At 40.3% G+C, this 19,909-nt stretch overlaps 1 protein-coding gene across 3 annotated transcripts in view; it reads left to right on the forward strand.

Moving 5' to 3' along the window:
* The window catches only part of LOC105915844 (nucleolar protein 4-like), a 139,753-nt gene that overhangs the window by 66,038 nt on the left and 53,806 nt on the right, over window positions 1-19,909 (forward strand). For all 3 annotated transcript variants that reach the window (XR_004931829.1, XM_012850089.3, XM_036142378.1), the window contains exon 5: window positions 6,565-6,718. Coding sequence is in view for 2 of the 3 variants with exons in the window: in XM_012850089.3 (XP_012705543.3) it covers window positions 6,565-6,718 (154 nt within the window). In the remaining variant the exon portion in view is untranslated. The remainder of the gene's footprint in view (window positions 1-6,564; window positions 6,719-19,909) is intronic.

Genomic DNA, 19,909 nt, shown 5'->3' on the forward strand with positions numbered 1-19,909 from the left:
AGACTCTGAGAAGAACAGATATAGCACGACTCCTCTAACGCTTGCTTATTTTATGAACACGCTTTGCGGGCATTTCAGCACCTGTTGCAGAAGCAGGTTGTCTTACGCAGGAAGTTCTCCTCTGGACAGACAGGAAACCGTCCTGATTTAAAGCGACAGTTCCCTCGGCAGCCGTCTGCAGATGCTGTCTGTGGGTCCAGCCGTGTTGGCATGCAGCGAGGAGCCTGGATCAGCGAGAGTCCTATGAAAACCCTCCTTATCAAATTTTTCTTTTCTTTTCTTTTCTTTTTTTTATTATTGTTTTATTATTATTATTATTATTATTATTATTATTATTATTATTATTATTATTATTATTATTATTTTATCTATTTATTTATTTTTAATTTATTTTTATCTATTTAAAACATTATTATTTATTATATATATTATGTGTCTCCTTTATCTTTATTTATTTATTATTTTTAATTTTATTTTTATTTCATTCATCTATCTCAATTTGTGCTGCTTACTTATTTAACTTAATATATATTTTAACTATATTTATGTTTGTAAGCTACACATGTTTAACCATGTGACCTACTTTACTTGTAACTTTAACCCTATCATATACTTTCACAGTTTTTCTTTTCTTTTGTTTTTTTATTATTGTTTTATTATTATTATTATTTTATCTATTTATTTATTTTTTATTTATTCTTATTTATTTAATTTTTTTATTTAATATATATATTATGTGTCTCCTTTATCTTTATTTATTTATTATTTTTAATTTTAATTTTATTTCATTCATCTATCTCCATTTGCGCTGCTTACTTATTTACTAACTATATTTATGTTTGTAAGCCACACATGTTTAACCATGTGACCTACTTTACTTGCAAGTTTAACCCGATGCATATACTTTTAAAGTTTTTTTTCTTTTTCTTTTAAATATACTGTAAGCAAAGAACAGCAGACTGAATGTGGGCTTGTATGTATTTGTCTGTGTAAATTGCACAAATTCAAATAAAAATAAAGTGAAAAAACAACAACAACCGTCCTTATCAGACAGATATGGGTCAGTGCTGCCTCATGGACTCGGCACTGGGTCAACGCACGCTGTTGCATGAACACAACTGCCTTCTTTGTCTCTTTAAATGGATTCCCCTGCAGCTCTCTCTTAGGATGTGTGGAACGACCAAACCGCTGGATTTTAATCCTGCTGCTCACTATCATCTGTTTCACCCTTTTAATTCCTGCAAAACATACTGCAACCTTGCTTCAGTAATGGACACCTGTGTGATAGCTACAAACGCTTTTGTTCTAAAAGGCTTTAAAATGACAAGAGGTGTATAAAACGCCTTAGTTTCAGAACCGCCATCTGCAGCAGTCCTTTGCATGGCCGAAGCCTTGGGCCGGTAACTTCACAGATCCGTTACAAATAAACGACTTTTTGGGCTTAAAAACTAAATTTGAATATATTGTGAAAAAGAGTCATATTTTTTGGGAAATTGAATCTTGTATATAGATTCATTGTACATAGAGGGAAATATTTTGGGCCTTTATTTTCTTCTAACGTTGATGATTGTTGCTGAAAAAGAACGAAAACCCGAAATTCAATGTCTCAGGAAAATTAGAATATTGTGAATAAGTGGAAAAAGGGACCTGCAGAGGTTCCCTTAGCCTCTAAATGGTCTCCGCCAGATGCCCAACACTCAATAAAAAATACACAATAATAAAACCTGCAGCAAGGCAAATTTATTTATATAGCACAATTCAGTACACAGACAATGCAAAGTGCTTTACATTATTAAAATACAGGAAATAAAGCAGAAAAAAAATTAGAAATTTTTTAAAGCAGACACAATTTAATTCTAAACCTGATTAGCTTCAACGAAGGTCATTAAAATCCTGAAAATAAATTGAATTTTATAAATTTTAAAGCAGACACACATAACCAGAGTACACACGCAATTTATTTCCTTATTATATTGATATTAAAACAAAAGTATACATTAGACATACCTAATTCTCAACAGCTGGGTCCCAATAACTACATTTTATGTAAATACTTTTTAAAGTCTTTCGTAAAAGTTGAAGAATTAATTGTTTTAACTTCCTCTAACAACTTATTCCTGATCTGCGCCGTATAAGAGAATGCACTTACCCATAAGGCCTCACACTAAATCAGAAGAATCAGCAATTGAAGAAGGATTTGGTTCCCCCAGCACAGGTAGTCGATGCATATGGAGACTTTTTATCTTTATTTAGGGCAAAATTATTGCTGACAAGCAGAGGTGGGGTAGTAACTAGTTTACTCAAGTTTCATTTACTTGAGTAACTTGTTGAATAAAATATACTTTTAGGAGTAGTTTTACTGCAGTGTAGTTTTTTTTTTACCTTAAGTCACATTATTACTCAAGTATCGCTACTCTTGAGTCAAATTTCTGACTACTCTACCTGCTGTGAGTAACTTCATGAATAAAGAACAAACTAGTTTTAACCAGAGATGAAAACCCAGAGTTTATGTTAAAGTGAGACTTCTTGTTTGTACACAAGTTTTGTTATTTTAATGTTATTTTCTATCTACTGAGCCATTTGGAGGTCAGATGAACATACAGTAAACAGTAGATATTGTTATTGGAAGTACTTTGCCTTGTTCTAACAAACTATTTATACATTAACTGCTGTAAAGATTGCTTTCAAGTTTTATGTTGGGGAAAAAAAGGGATTTAGAAAAGTGTTTCTTTCGTCTTTCAAAATACCAGAACATGCACATAACCTTATATTTTTGTCTGCCTGATTACATAATTTTTTAAATATTAAATCATCAGCTGTTATGATCAGTTACTCAGCCTTCTTACAGGAATGCTTTTACTCTTGACTAATTTCTTGCACTGCAAAAGCACAGCTAAAAATAAGTTTCTTAAAATGAGTGTATCTATCCTTGATCTGAGCAGGTAAATAAGATGATCTGCCAATGGAATAAGATTTTTGCACTTAAAATAGGAACAACTCATCTCCATCGTCTTATTTAAAGTGCAGGATGTCTAATTATCTTATTTTAGGGCTCAAAATACTCATTCCATTGGCAGATGATCTTAATTACCTGCTCAAATCTAGGACAAAAGCACAAATTTTAAGAACATTTTACTTATTTGTAGAGCTGTTTTTGCAGTGTGGCTGACTACTTTTTACTCTTACTTGAGTAGAAACATGTTGAAGCATCGCTGTTCTTACTTGAGAAAATTTTTTGGCTCCTCTATCCTCTGCTGACAACTTAAAACCATCTTGTTGTCTGAAACAACACAAAGTGTTCATCTTTTAATAACCACACTTCTTACATTACGTTTAATTTCCTAGTAAATAAAACCACGTCGATCCAATGACCTTTGCTCAAATGAAAACTTTGGGACATCAAAATCTGCTTATATATTAATTTCTTAAACTTTCCTAAATATACCAAGTGTTTTCAAAGACAGCCAAATATTTTTCTTATTGCTGAGAATAGACAAGTTTAACCTTTTTTTTCCTGTATTTTAGTTTTTTGATGTTTTGAATCTACAATGATTGACACGTTCCTCTCCTGTAGAAGATCAGACTAAATTGATTAATTAAAATATTACATGTTCACATTGTGTGGAGCAGGGAAAAAAACATTGACAGTATATTTTTTTGGTACTTTTAGTTGCGTTTGTTGTTTTGCCTTTATGTTCTTTGGGCTGGACCATTTTATTCATTACTAGAAGCTCAGTTTAATCAGAAGAAAAACCCAACATTAATAACAGGAATGCTTGAGTTACATTTATTTTACAGAACTGTTTAGGGGATCCAAGAAATGTGTGACGTGGTTAAAATGATCTCCTTACCTGGGATTTTCTTTTCTTTTTATTTTATTACTGAGGGATTTAAATTTTGGGTTTTTTGTGCTTCTGCTGAGTTTATTTCCAGTTTATTGCTCGCAGTTTTGCCTGGAGGAGCCACCCGATTCCTCCACTTCTATGCAGGAATAAACATCCCGGTTTGTTTCTCTACATGTCGGACATCGCTTGATGAAAGCTTCTCACTTTAACGCTGGAGTCGTTTAGTAGGAAAAGCGTTTGGATAAACCTTACTAGAATTATTGTTCCTTCTCACTCAGCCTCTCCGATTATAACATCTCTAAGGCCAAATAAAGCCCTGCGGAAATAATTGCCTCAACATTTGAATTAAAATCATTTTAGCAGAGTTGATTGAAGCTGCCGTGTGTGCACAGCCACATTTCACTGCAGTTGGCATTGCAACAATTAAAACAAAAGCCTCTATGGCGAACAGTGGAATTCCACAAGAAGCCGTTTTTCTGTCTCTTTATGCAACTGTGGAGCCGATGAAAGCGCATCGCCAGAGCAGGAGCCGGTTGTACAGCGTCGAAGATGCACGTAGTGAGATTTGTTCTCAGCTGCAGTGAACCTGTGGGACTCGGTGCAGGTTGATTAACACAGAGAGAAGACCCTGCAACCTCCTGCAGCTCGGAGGAAAATGAAACGGGTATTTATAGAGGTTTGACTTTAGCTGCGCAGCTGGATTATAAACCTGCAATAAAAAAAGCAGAGAGGTGTTGGGATGTTTTGTTAAGGCCTCCAGTGCAGAAACTCTGAAATAAACAAACTGCTACTTGGGGCTTTTATGTTCATTTGCCCACTTTTCTGTCATAATCATGAGCTTTTTACTTCCAAAACCTAGAAAGCCCCACATGAGGAATCTTGTCAAATTAGCAGGAGTGAAGTGGGTTGGAGAGCAAATTTTAAAATGTAAATAAAAAAGCACATCTTTGCCATGGATGAGAAGACTTACTTTTCTTTGGAGAGCCAAAGCTCAGCTTTAAATGTTGAATGGTTTATGAACTGTTGAAGTTTGATCGGATTTACCTGGCATTCTGACACCATTCACAGTTTTCATCATTTAAATCTTTTTTCCAGACTGTTGGTTAATTACGCTCAAAGTTTAGTCCCTCTGAAATATTCATGCAGAACATGACTAAAAATAAGTGAAGTTTTCTTGAAATTAGTGTATTTGTCCTTGATTTGAGCAGCAAGTTTACATGATCTGCCAATGGAATAAGATTTTTGCACTTAAAATAGGAACAATTGATCTCCATCATCTTATTTCAAGTGTAGTTTACCTAATTATCTTGTTTTAGGTATAAAAACACTCATTCCATTGGCATATCATCTTATTTACCTGCTCAAATTAAGGACAAATACACAAATTTCAAGAAATTTTTACTTATTTTTAATACAGTTTTTGCAGTGCCCTAGTTTGAACACTGCCAAAAAGGGAACTAAAAGTAAGCAAAAGTTTCTTACAATTAGTATATTTTTACTTCATTTGAGGCAGCTAAATAGGACTATTTGCCAATGGAATGAGAATTTATACCCTTAAAATAAGATAATTAGACATCCTGCACTTGAAATGAGATGATGGAGATGAATTATTCTTATTTTAAGTGCAAACATCTTATTTGGTTGGCAAATAGTCTGATTTACCAGCTCAAATCAATGACAGAGACACTAATTTCAAGATGATTTTACCTACTTTTAGTTCCCTTTTTGCAGTGAATTATACATGTGCAGTTTGTCCATTCAAACGTTGTTTAGGCGCACAGTTTCCTGTTAAATGCAGACTCAGAGTCAGATTTCTGTCTTCTCAGACCCCTTAGCAACTTTATGTTCCTAATACTACTATAAAAGCTTCATCCGGTCTTCTCCCCGTGGTCAAAGGCTGCGTTCTGTTTATTCCGGCTCTTTAGACCACCTCCGTCATGGTTTAAAGTGAAAAGAGAAGAGCGCAGCGCCAACTTTGAAGGGGAATCCTCTCAGTGTGGCGTTTGCAGCTCTGAGCGAGGCCTGCGGGTGCTACTATCTGAGCAGCTGTTTGCATGTTCTGTTTGATTTGCCCGCCTGCCGTTTTCACTGCCTCGGGCTTCAGGAATTCACTGATCGTCTAGTTGGAGTTTGCATGGATGCTTAGACTGAAAGTGCAACAAATAAAGGAGTTAAGAGGACTTTGAAAACGTGTTGGACTCGATGGTTTGATCAGTATTGCTGACGGTCTGCATGCGTTGTCAGACAAGCCGGTGAAATATGAACCATTTGCATTTATTTTATTTATACATTTTTCCATATAACATAGATCAATGTGAGCTTCTGTGTTTTCTGTGTCTCTGCTCTGTCTTCTCTAAGCCCCAGTGGGTGGAGGCAGATGAGCGTTCACACTGAGCCTGGTTCTGGTTCTGCTGGAGGTTCTCCTCCCTGTTAAAGGGGAGTTTTCCTCTCCACTGTCGCTTCATGCATGCTCAGTATGAGGGATTGCTGCAAAGCCATCAACAATGCAGACGACTGTCCACTGTGGCTCTACGCTCTTTCAGGAGGAGTGAATGCTGCTTAGAGAGACTTGATGCAACCTGCTGGGTTTCCTTAGAGAGGAAACGTTCTGACCAACCTGGAGGATCTGATGGAGTCTGACTTTAGAAAGAGCCTTGATGTGACGTGTTGTGAATTGGCGCTATATAAATAAATCTTGAATTGTATTTATTTTTCACAGGATGACAGTTCACTGAGCAGTGAGGAGGAGGCAGAGATGAGCGAGCCCACGTGGCTAGCACCGGATCTGGGAGCAGTATCGGACCTGAGCCCAGTGAGCCGTGGGGAGAGGATGCGCCATAGTCCCCAGAACATCCACAGCAAGGACGACGACGGTAGGACGCTAAAAAAAAACTGTTTGATAAACAGCAGAGTGACAAAAGATTTACTCGCTAGAAACAAGTAATTATGATGACCCGATGAACCGGAGCGGTGCTCGCCTTGTATGAGCCCTGGTGTTGGGAGAGAGCATGCTGGTTTGGGGTAACTTTACTGATGTTTTATTGTGTATATGCTGTTACTGTATCAGAGGTTTAAAATCCTGACCGGAGCAGTAAATCTGACAATAACCACAAAAAAACTTCACGTTAGATGCGTTTCCTGGGAATCTGTCTCAGTCTGAAACTGCTTCAGAACGGCTACGGGTTTTTCTTTTCACAGCTGGACACTAGAACAGGAAATGGACCGATCATACGCTGCATCTTTCCAAAATCAACCACCTAGAAGCTACTAATCCACCCGTCCGCTCTCATTTACAGCCACAAATTCATCTGCAGACTCACAGATTGTTGGGCAACGTTGTGTTCAGGGTCTCACCCAAGGACAACTAAACGTCCGGATTTCATTCCATTTAATCCACATGTGGACTTTATAACACCTAACTCAAAGCAATGAGGAGACAAAGTGAGGCGTCGTATTTTGGACAATATGGTTCCCTGCTGAGGATGACAAGGTGCAGGCCGCAGCATAAATCTGTCATTTGCAGCCAGAACAAGTTGTCTTTTGTTTATTGATTTGTCCGTTTGACGGTAACAGGCTTTCCCTACATTGTTGCACAGTGAGGTCAGATAATAACTCTTCGGTTGGTATCTGGTCAATGGTCCCAATTTGGTATTAATCTACTAGGAAAAAGACTAAATCCTACAAAAAATCCTTTGTTCCCTCTGGCTGAACCACCCTGAACAAATCAGATGAACTATAATCATTTCTGTTTCCCTTCTTTCAGATGTTTGACAGCTTTTAAAAGGGTTTTAAATGTGAACTCTCGATCCTGTTGAGGGAGAACGTTGGTCAGTATTCGGGGCAGGAAATAAAGATCTGTGTGTCTGACGGGCGGACATGTGTCTGAGCCGAAGAGTGTCGGCCTTTTGGTTCGGCCCAGATCACTACAGCTCGTTTAAACCCGGAAACACAGAGAACGTTTGTATAAAACTAAAGTTTAAACTTCTATCTTCAGCTGTGCAACTTCAGGAATCCGCAGTACAACAAAGCAGAGCATGAGGACTCCTGATTGTCACTGTCTTCTGCTTTCTGTGAATTTTGTTTTCTCCTGTAGCTGCAGTGACGATGGACAAAGAAAGATGGGCCGAACCAAAGCTTTATATCAGTGTTTTTCAGCAGCAGTAAGGTACAAAAATTGCTCTACAACAAAACTTTTACCGTAAAATGTGTCACATACTATGTGCATCAATTATGCTGCGATAAATCAACTATCCAGCCACTGGTAGCCTTCAGTCAGCCCAAAATGCTAGGAGATCTTTCCTGCAGCGCAAATCTGTACGGGGTCCAGTCCGTCTGGAGGGGGTTTGCTTCTGTGGTGCGTTCAAGTACAACTGCAACTCCAGATTGTTTATACATTAAAACCACTCCAAAGTGAGCTAAGCGTTTTCAAAGTCTTTTCGCAAAATTCCTTGTTTTCATTCCTTGTCTATAGTTGTTTAATTATTTTATTAATTTATAAAAATCAACCAAATCTTCAGTCAATTCCCTATTGGCCACTTTTTGCTATAAAATGTTGATACGATCCAGTTACGGTAAGAAATGTTAACATTCTTTGTTTACAGTTGAACACGGTTAAAGAAAAGATACGGGCACATTGTTGTTTTTATTTGTCTTGCTTGAAATATTCAGAAAAACCGACTAAATCCTGGCTTTAAATCCAAAGCACGCACCAAAAACAGGACTTTTTGTGCGCCGTCACGGCTCTGCTGTATTTCTGTCTGCCTTTCCGTCCGTCCTCCCTCTCCTGGATGAAAGGGACGTTTGCTACCAACGGATATTTGCTGCTGTGTACCTGCAGCCACCGGGCATTGGGTCAACGGCATAAACATTGACAGAAACAAAACTGACCCAGGCTTAAATAACCGTAGAAACCCCCCTGAGCATAAGTTTGGGGAAAGGAATAGCTAAAATAAAACAGTTTTTGTGACAACTGGCACAGAAAGTTGAAGCCAGTCAAAGAGCTTCTTAACATACTATTAAAATCAAGAAATAGGATTGCTTAAAAAAAAAGGACCAGGGACTCCCAACAAATACCTCAGGGGGACATGGCTCATCGTTCCCCAGATTATAGATATAAATGTGGACTTGACAGCCAGACTGCCGTGGCTCCCTGAGTGACTATTTTAGGGGAAAGCAACAGTTTCTCTTGACAATCATTCTCTCCGCCACTCCAGAGGTCAAAACTCTTCCCACGAGGCAAAGAACTGTGATCCCTTGATAGCTTGACCGACCCTTCAGTCCCCGTTACCTAAACTTACCAACCAGTTCAACAGCTGAGATAAAAATAATAAATCCACCGAGCTGTGCAGCCATCACATCCATTCCCCTCCTCTGCTCTGGTTTTGAAGAATCTCTTGCAGCTGCAACCGTCACAACCTCCACTGTTGCTATGAGACTTTTATTAAACTCTCGCCTGACTGCTGGAGTTAATGTTAGGTGGGTATTCTGCGAACCAGCAAGCCGTCGGAGCCTTTAGCTGGAATAGGCGGCTCATTTCAGCACAGCAGACAGTCCACACACACACACACACACACACACACACACACACACACACACACACACACACACACACACACACACACGCACACGCGCGTTCACCCAAGTCCAGTTCAGAAGCAGGCGGCACACTTCTCTGAAAAGCTTCTGATCACCTCCTCACTTCAGCTTTTTTTCTGCTTCACTCAGCTGAACAATGACATCGGGGCTGAACAGCTCCTGTGGTTCGGTCAGACTGACAGTCTGAAAACGGCAGTGCTGAATATTGTGTGCCTCTCAGCCTCAGCGTGGGCCTCGGCAGAACATTACTGGACTTGGGAAGGGTTGCGTCTCGACTTTTCCATGTTGTGGTGATAGATAAACTTGCATCAAAGCGGGGACGTGTTCCTTTCTGCCTCACCTTGGCTTTCCACGGCCTTTGGTTTATGTTATGGAGGAGGAGGTGGGAACAATCCTGTCCTGAACTCGGGTCCTCTTCCATTTATTGTTGGAGATGGTAACTCAGCCTCTCCTCGTAAGCACCTTTCATTTTGTTACCATCCGTCCATCCTCTACCTCTTATCCGGGGTCGGGTCGCGGGGGTAGCAGCTTCAGTAGGGAGGCCCAGACGTCCCTCTCCCCGGCCACTTGGGCCAGCTCCTCAGGAGGAATCCCAAGGCGTTCCCAGGCCAGCCGGGAGACATAGTCCCTCCTCCGTGTCCTGGGTCTTCCCCTGGGTCTCCTCCCGGTGGGACGTGCCCGGAACACCTCACCAGGGAGGCGTCCAGGAGGCATCCTGACCAGATGCCCGAGCCACCTCAACTGGCTCCTCTGGACGTGGAGGAGCAGCGGCTCTACTCTGAGTCCTCCCCGGATGACTGAGCTCCTCACCCTATCTCTAAGGGAGAGCCCAGACACACTACGGAGAAAACTCATTTTGGCCGCTTGTATCCGGGATCTCGTTCTTTCGGTCACGACCCAAAGCTCGTGACCATAGATGAGGGTAGGAACGTAGATCGACCGGTAAATCGAGAGCTTCGCGTCCTCACTAAGACTAAGAACGTAGAGAACATAACCCCAGTTCTAAAGTCCTTACACTGGCTCCCTGTATCTCAGAGAATAGACTTTAAAATCATTCTGTTAGTCTATAAATCCCTGAATGGCTTAGCACCTAAATACATCACAGACTTGTTATCAGGGCATCAACCCTCCAGACCACTCAGGTCTTCTGGCTCCAGCCTGCTCTGCAGAACCAGAACCAGAACCAGAACCAGACACGGAGAAGCAGCATTTAGTTCCTATGCTCCACTTATCTGGAACAAACTTCCAGAAAACTGTAAAAGTGCGGAAAGCCTGAGTTCCTTTAAATCGAGATTAAAAACACATTTGTTTAAAATTGCCTTTGACTGTTCTAGTTAAACAGTTATACCGCTTTTGATGTTCTTTTTTGTTACTACATTCTATCCCTACTTGCTTTTATTCTATTTTCTATCTACATTTATATCTTAATCATGTAAAGCACTTTGTATTGTCTTGTACTGAATTGTGCTATATAAATAAATTTGCCTTGCCTTGCCTTTTGGCTCAGCTCTCTCTTCACCACAACGGATCGGTACAGCGCCCGCTTCATTTTGTTACATCTTTCAGTTCTTGGTGTTTAAGCCAAAATTTTTAAGTGGCCTCCAACCTGCCGCCCATTTGGACATTTTCTGGGGACGCTGGTGCTAGATTTAGTCTCACAAGCTCAAGACGTGCGATGTGACAGCCTCCTGGCCTGGGACTCAATCATTGTAAATCATTGTCTTTAAATAACAACAATGACTGCGCTGCCCTCTTCGTTGACGTGTCTAACGCATGTTGATCGTACCATCCTTAGTGAAAAGCCGTCAGGCGTTGAGGTTTATCACATAACGCTGCAGGTTAGTGTTTTCTAATTGTCTCTCAAATCGTAGACAGTGTGCGCAACACTGCAGTCTGTTGTAAGGATACCCAAACATCACAAAAGGTGTGCCACAGGGTTCCATTTTAGGTCCAGCAATATTCTCAATCTATGTAAAAAAGTGTGTTATGTGTTGGTAAAAATGTTACTGATGCTTGTAAAATGTTTTTATGCTGATGACTAAGTGGTTTACTGCCATACAAAAAAACTGTTACTGCTGACTTTAGGGAGTTTGTTGAGACTTACAAGCACATTGGCAAACAAATTGATCTATACGCTTTAATTTAAGCCACATATAGAACATGTAAGGAAGTTAAAGATAAAACTAGGGCTTTGCTTTCAGTACAAGGAGGTATCTTGTCTTAATGACCTTCCTGCCTTTCTTAGATCACTATGATGTCGTTTCTATGAATGCATCTGCCACCTCTCTGTAGATGTTGTCTATTATGGAGCATTACGGTTCATAACAGGGTATAAATGTCACTCACTGTACGTTATATTTTGAGTCAACTGTCCATCATTTTCAATCCGTAGACTAATGCGTTGGCACATTTTCATCTATAAAGCTATCCTTGGATTGTTCCCACCTTATTTATCCATTTCCATGTCACTTAATATTGCCAGTGGCCTTAGTGTAGAGCGCTATAAGTGGTCCGTATGAAAACCGGCATATAAATTTACATCTGACTTGGTCTTGGAAAAAAATTACTTGTGAACTTATGGATCCAGAACTCTGCAGAACAGGGTCAGGGATAGAGCATAACCCTGGATATCGGTGGAGGTGTGTTTATGACCGTTCCACACCTTTTGTTATATCTCCACCTTCAAAAAGAGTCTCCCCTCTGCCTTGACCTCCCAGACCATTTCTGTTCTTAAGGGAGGCCTTTAAGCTCACCTTCCCCACCTGAAAGGCTCCTGGCCCCGTTTCAAAGCAGCTCAGAGTCAGAACTCCTTCTCTGCATCCTCTTTGTCTTTGGAGGGAGATTTTCTCTGAAGCTAACTAAAAATAGGCACAATTTCTTTATTACACATTTACAGACGCAACCTAGAATTTGCCTCCATGGATGCTGTCACCAAATCAGTCAGAATACGCTGATCTGCTGAAGACAACCTGCCTGTGGCTAGAAATCAACATTGCCTGATCCAATCTGTCTGAAGTGGGATCTTAAATGTTTGGGGGTGTCAGATTTCCCAAGATATAATAAACTCTGCCTGGAGACTGCTCATAATAATTTATGATTGACTCATATGCCTGCTTCTGAAAATGACTTTAATGCACAGCGGTGCAACCAAAAAGCACCAAAACAAAAAGCCAATTTTTATCTTATTATGTTATGGAGAAGTGTTCTTTGTTGATTTTTATGTATTTAGATGAATATGATGTTTCATTTGTAGTCCTGAGTCTACTTAGAGCCGCCTCTGAAGGCCCTGACAGTTCACCACACATACAAACACTGAACTCTCACTCAACCACTGGCTTTCACGTCCGATACGCTGTGCCAGAGAAAAGTAGGGCAGGGGCAAACAAACGACCGGGCGACTTTCATCCTCCTGCCTTTTTCTTCCCCCCCCCCCGCCCCTCTCACACTCCTCACCTCTGCTACTGTAAGTCACAGAGGGGATGGAGGAAGGACATGCAGAGGGAGGAGGTTCCCGGTCACGCATGGAGCACAGCTAGAAGGAGAGGAGAGCTCCGGATTTCATGAACGCACCGTTCTACTTCTAATTGGTGTGCTTTTCACGTGTCCATCTTAATAAATATTTGTATTCCAGGAGCGATTTATTTTTGTATGGTATTAAAGTTTGGTGACCATGCAGAAAGCTTATTAGGTTATATTTAATAGGACATTAGCATAAGTGTTACTGTTATCTAGAAAGAAAAAAAACATATTTGACCGTCTCTGGGCAGCTGTACCTTACCATGAACCTGGTGTTTGAGATAAATGTGAATATTATAGGCAGAAGTAATTTGTCAAATACACAAAGGAAATTATTTTTAGGAATTTCCCTCCTAAAAGTCATGTTTGATTTATTTCTGTTTCTACTTTCACAGATTCTTTAGAAGTTGTTTATAATCCGAAGCTGTCAATAACCTATTTACCGAAGGGATTAAAATTAACCAGTCTGCTAACTTTAGTACATTTAGTATTAACTATACTATTAAATGTTTATTAATGTGCACTGTTCCTTTTTTCATTGAATAAAACAATAGATGATTGATAAAACTTTAATGTAATTCTGACAAAAATTCTGACTCCAAAATGATTTAGCTTACATACCTTTGATGGACTGGTCACCTGTTCAGAGTGTACCTGGATGGATGGATAGATCTAGATCAAAGGCAAACTACGTACATAATATTGAGGATTAAAAATATGATAACAATATAAAAATAACAATTGCATAACAGCATTTCAATTCAGTTCAGTTTTATTTATGTAGCTCCAATTCACACGTCATCTCAAGGCTCTTTACAAAGTCAGATTCCATCAAATCCTCCAGGTTGGTCAGAAAATTTCCTCTCTAAGGAAACCCAGCAGGTTGCATCAAGTCTCTCCAAGCAGCATTCACTCCTCCTGAAAGAGCGTAGAGCCACAGTGGACAGTCGTCTGCATTGTTGATGGCTTTGCAGCAATCCCTCATACTGAGCATGCATGAAGCGACAGTGGAGAGGAAAACTCCCCTTTAACAGGGAGGAGAACCTCCAGCAGAACCAGAACCAGGCTCAGTGTGAACGCTCATCTGCCTCCACCCACTGGGGCTTAGAGAAGACAGAGCAGAGACACAGAAAGCACAGAAGCTCACATTGATCCAGGAATACTTTCTATGTTAGATGGTAATAGAAATGATGTCACAGCTAACAGAACGCCAGACCAGGTGTACCTTCTATGAAGAGAAAAAAGACAGAGAACAAAAAGTTAAAAGTTGAAATAACAACAAACGATGCAAATTGGAGAGCAGGAGGAGAACTCAGTAGAGTGAGAGAAATAGACCCTGATGTCCTCCAGCAGCCTAAGCCTATAGCAACATAACTACAGAGATAGCTCAGGGTAACATGAGCCACTCTAACTAGAAGCTTTGTCAAAAAGGAAAGTTTTAAGATTAGTCTTAAAAGTAGACGGGGTGTCTGCCTCACGGACCAAAACTGGGAGTTGGTTCCACAGGAGAGGAGCCTGATAGCTAAAGGATCTGCCTCCCATTCTACTATTTGAAAATGTTAAAGCAGTAGAAGTGATGGTTGTATTTCTGATCAGTTCAAGTTTCCATTAAGTGTCAGCTCTGCAGCCAGTAGTTCATATTGTGTAAAAGCAAAAAAAAAAAAATCCATGTGGGATCACAGGCTGTTCCAATAGCGTGAGCTGGAAGGTGGAGTGGATTGCTCCAAAAATGGTGGATTACTTCTAATATTTGGTCCTAATAGCTGCTCATATTCAGGTGAATACGGGGACAGATCCTACGTTTTTGCTTTTTTTCTAGAGTAAAAAAAAACAACACCAGAGGAAAAGCACAAGTCTGCTGCCTCAGTTTAATAATAATGGAGCTGCTGTAGCTCCAAGAATGAGATTCCTCTGTACGTTGTAGTGAAGCATGTTCTCCACAGCGCAGGATACAGGACCTCCTGAATTATTTACAGCCTCCTGCACTGAGGCCAACCTGTTGTCTGGATTAGGTGTATGTATGCTAGTGCGTTTTCTGTCTTCATGTTTGGTTACTTATCGCTGCGCGTAATTTGGCCCTACACACGCGAGTTCAGGCGCTAAGAGCAATTAGCCGCCTCCCTTGTAGCAGAGCGTCTTGCTCTCCTGCCTGACTGTAATGACGTCTGGAGCAGCGAGATGTTCAGACCTCTGCACATTTTACAACATATGAACAAAATGCAACGGACTCCAGAATCAGCGGGAGCTCAGCCTTCTGTTGGACTTTAAATGCTCTCCAGCGTGGTGGAAGTCCAGAGTACAACACAGGGCAGGAATTCATCCCTGCGTTCCTGTTGTTTTTTTATGATGTGAAGCTTTTTGTGGAAAATGACCTAATGGAGTTTGCAGCAGTTGCAATTTTCTCAACCCATTATTATCACTCTTTCTCTCTCAGCCAGGGAGCAATGGGTTCAGGTCACTTATCAGTGGATTCTGGGAAATGGAGACATTCCTATTTATAGTCCACAATAGATGGTAATGGAAGTTTAATATTGCTAATGAGCACAAGTCTATGCCATCTGCTAATGTGTAACTGTTGTCTTTGGTGCAGCAGCGCAGCATCTTTAAAATCTTTCAACATGATTTCAGATTACTGAAAGGAATCTGGTAGGGGTGGGCGATACGGGCTTTAAATTCATGATATATTGCACTATTGTGATAACGGTAAAAGTGACCATAAAAGACTATTAACAGCTTCTTGTAGTCCTTTTAGGTAACCTTGTTGTTTTGACTTCATGTCAATTATAGCCCCATAAACACAGATTATGTCCTTAAAAGAAAAACAATGCATGAGATCATGCAACATAAATTAAGGCAAAATTAGAAATACGTTTCATCTGTTAAACGAAGAAATGTGAGTTTTATCACGAAACTGCACACAGTAACTGCGTTTAATTAGATTTTTGACTTTATTTACATTTATTGATGCTATAAAGAAATCCAACAGTGTAGAAAATAGCAAAAAAAAAAAACCAGTCACTGAGGTTTTCCGACATTGCTAATGGGAATTTATTGCTGTCAAGATAAACCCGAATTCTTATCATGATAAGAAATTTTTCACGATAACGTTAAGACGATGCGGGGCCTAGAATCTGGTCCCTTTAGTCTCGAGTGGAAGAAGTCTGGGGTTGATGTATAATATAATCTCAGTACTGATGAATTTAGCACTAATTATCATGTATCTGGATGCATGTGCATTTAATTCAATTTATATTTATATCATATATATATATATATATATATATATATATATATATATATATATATATATATATATATATATATATAATCATTATTTTTCCATCCATCCATTTTCTGACCCGCTTAATTTTATTTTTTAAATTTTTCTTAGATTATTAGGCTCATATCTAGTAATTTTATAGACAAATGTGTCCCTGGGTACTGCGATCCAATTAGTACTGTTCAGAACCAGCGTCGATTCTTGGTGCTGTGACCTATGAGTAAATCTTGAACACAATGCCGTTGCACTAAAAGCCTATATTTGGCCAGCAAACCTGTGCAGATGAGAGCTGAAACTTCCGAGGGCCTTTCCTGGTTAAAAAGTACAAATAATAGAAATCAGTTTAAAAGGGACCAATCAGCACATTCCTCAGTTATGCCGATAATCATGTTGAAGTAGCCGTATGAGACGGCACAGTCTGCTGGATGAACACTAATGAAGAAAAATGCTCCGACGTGACAAAAGAAGGAGATTTCAGTTTCACACAAAGTCTTGAATCTTTTTCTAACCAGCCTAGCCGCGTTTAACGAACCCTGTTAGGTGTAAGCTGGCTTTTTATTGTGACTTTGGGCGAGTGTGTGTACATGTGCACCGGAGAGCTTTTAAGACCCTGGGAAGGCCTGTGTGCTTTATTGCTTTATGGTTTTGGATGACTGAGGGTGTGCAAAGGTTGGCTCTATAAAAAGGGTTTCAGTTTGAAATTTGTACCCTTAGTTATTGACTTCCACCTCTTCCAGGACATAATGTCCCTCAGCGGCAGCACCAGGACCTGTTGCTCCGGCTGATTCAGCCTTGACAAGCCTTTACAAGACATAAACATTTTTATTTATTTATTTATTTATTTATTTATTTATTTTATCATTTTGCTTAATTAATGCTTGGATTTCATTAGAAAATACAAGGCAAATGCACTTAAGTCAAAGAAGCATATTTCTACTATAAGCTTTCCGTATAACTTGTATTTCTCTTAGACATGTTGGATGCCAGCTCTTGGAACGGGTTCTGGCTGCCGTTGAGCCGTTCTTGTCTTTTTACTCTTCTGGAGATTTTTCCCACCTGCCTTTAGAGAACTGAACACCGGTTCTGAGGTTCTCACAGGTCCAAATTGTTATTGTTCTTTGACCCACTTTATCACTCTACCCCTTGCAAACCCATTGCTCTTTTATTCAGGGAACTTCACATATCTACAGCAAATTGTTCCTGCACCATTGCTCACTTTTATTCATGATATACGGATCATAACAGGACGCTGGACTTGGGGAAGCTCTCGCCATTTATTGCAGACGTCCTAAACAATCAGGGAGAGGATTAATCAGAGAAAATACCTCCTGCTGTCCATCCTTACGTTTCATTCAGAGCGTCCGTCTGTGCGTAATGTTTTCTTGAACAGAAGAGACTTCTATCAGCCGGGCTTTTCACTGAGTCCAAAAGTCTTCGTTTCTCTGTGTACCCGCAGCCTGCTGCCAACAGGCGAAGCAAGCTCTGCACTGGTGGCTGAGGGGTGAATCTGGTTCTATCTCCTTGGGAAGAGAGAATCCTGCAGATTGCCGAAATCTTCTGCGCTGCAACTAAAACTCTCGCCTTGAAGTTATTGGTGATCCAGGAAACCTGATTTTTAGGAGGAACATTGAAGCTTCTCTCACCTCGCCTTTCTAAAGCCAAGGAGCTGAAACCTTTACTCAAAGATATGAAACCTGTTAAAGGCATTTCAAATTATTTTACTGAATTAGACAAAATAATAACTGTGATGAAAAAGGAGATTAAGACACTGTTGTGTTAAAAAACGGAGACTTTCCCTGAAGGGGATCGAGATAAGACAGATCTCCCAGAATCAGAGGCTGGATAGGTTCTGCCTCGTCTTCCTAAACCACCCAGATGTTTTATCTCCAATTCGTCCTCTGCTCCTCCAGGCTTGCCTACCTCCACTGTACTCATCTCCTCCATGTCCTCAGGAGTTTTTTTTTTCCTGTCCACTCAATTCTTCTCCACCTTTCCCCAGCATTCACTCTCACATGTGCATTTAAAGACACTTGCTGCTGATCTCTAAAATGTAGTCTAAGTATAATAGAAACATGGAGATACAACAGTTTTGAACTAAGTACAGATGGTGGTTTAAAAAAACGAGCAGACACCCACCCACCCAGAGAACAGGCAGTTTGGTTTTACGACAGTCCTTGGCCTTGTGTGTTGTAGACAGATATGAGGGAGGTACCTTCACCCCAGACCCTTACAGGCTGTCGGCCGGGTTTTACAACGGCAATATACTTACTTAAACTGAAGGTGGAGGTTTCTACATTCAGAGAGACGCTAGAGGAGTTGACTGGTCTGTTGTTTCACTCTTCATTATTCCAATAAGCCGTCGGCTGATTAAGGCTTTCCTGCATTGATCCATACTGCAGCACACCGCAGCGTTGCGCAGCTTGAAGCGGGAGCTCAGACCAACAGAACCCGGTCATTGGGCCGCCAGTGTCCGCCAAGCTAATAGCAGCTAGCGTTAGCTTATGTTGTCCGGGAGGTTCACTCCTCCACTTTTGCAGATACAGGAGCTTTACTGATCTTTCTACGATGCTCTCAAGCATCCGTGTCGCACTGTTAGCTTAGTATGTACCACTGTTCAGCATTTCCTCTGTCGTGTCCGTCTGCCTGGGAAAGTTTCGACGCTCCTGTGTTTGTCTTGTCTGTAAAGAGGGTCTCATGTATTCTTCTGGCTGTTCTCCACATGTTAGCAGACTTTAAGACTTCCCGCTGCAGCTCGTTGTTAGGGTCAGGAGAGCGACTGCAGGGAGGAGACTGGCAGAGTGTCTCGGCGCTGCTGGCAGATGTTAACCGTTCAGTTTATGTTGATTTCAACCCAAATCTGTATCGTTGAGTAAATATTTTTTAGCATTGATTATATCAAGGTATATTTTATCTACCATCTTGGTATCTCTGTTACTGGTGTGTAAAGAAACATGTTTGAAATAAATAAACAATACTCAGCCTGGCAAATTGTCAATTAAAGCCTAGCACTCCACCAGGCCTGTGCATAGGAGGAAAAGTCATTTGTGTGTCCTCTACAGCCTTTGGCAACCTAACTCTTAGAAGTGGACATGATTCAAATGTGAGAACAGGTTCCACTGGACAGGAGCTGTCAGGTTAAATATCTGCCTCCTTTTTAACGAGAGAAACTACGGCAACCATTAGTGAAGCCGTAGGTGAGTTCTGATGGACTGTGAGGTTTGTCAATAAGGATTGACAAATGATGTTTGCAGACAGAAGATGGACGAGTTTGTTGCTCGTGTGTAGGTGGATGCAAATGACGCTCTGTAAAACTCACACCATTTAACCAACACCTCTGCAGTTAAATAGCAAACGAAAGGCAGAAAAAGGGCCAGAATCAAAATTTTTATTTTACTTTCTTTATACGTACCAGTTTTTTTTTTAAGGATGGACAGAATCGGTTATATCAGACAGGTTTTGTACGAAGTACACGAGGAGCCAGCATTAATCCAACACCACGAGAGTCAAACGTCTGGCGACCATACATTCACTTTATAACCTGAAATATACTATGTATAATATCCTTCTTTGTTCTGCGGGATGTACTCAGTAACCTCCATATGGTTGTCAAGGAAACCTTTCCTTCCCACTTGGCTCCTCTAGATGAGAATGATGTGTAATTATTCATTTTCAG

The sequence above is a fragment of the Fundulus heteroclitus genome, chromosome 1 (genome assembly GCF_011125445.2).
Source record: "Fundulus heteroclitus isolate FHET01 chromosome 1, MU-UCD_Fhet_4.1, whole genome shotgun sequence".
Taxonomy (NCBI): domain Eukaryota; kingdom Metazoa; phylum Chordata; class Actinopteri; order Cyprinodontiformes; family Fundulidae; genus Fundulus; species Fundulus heteroclitus.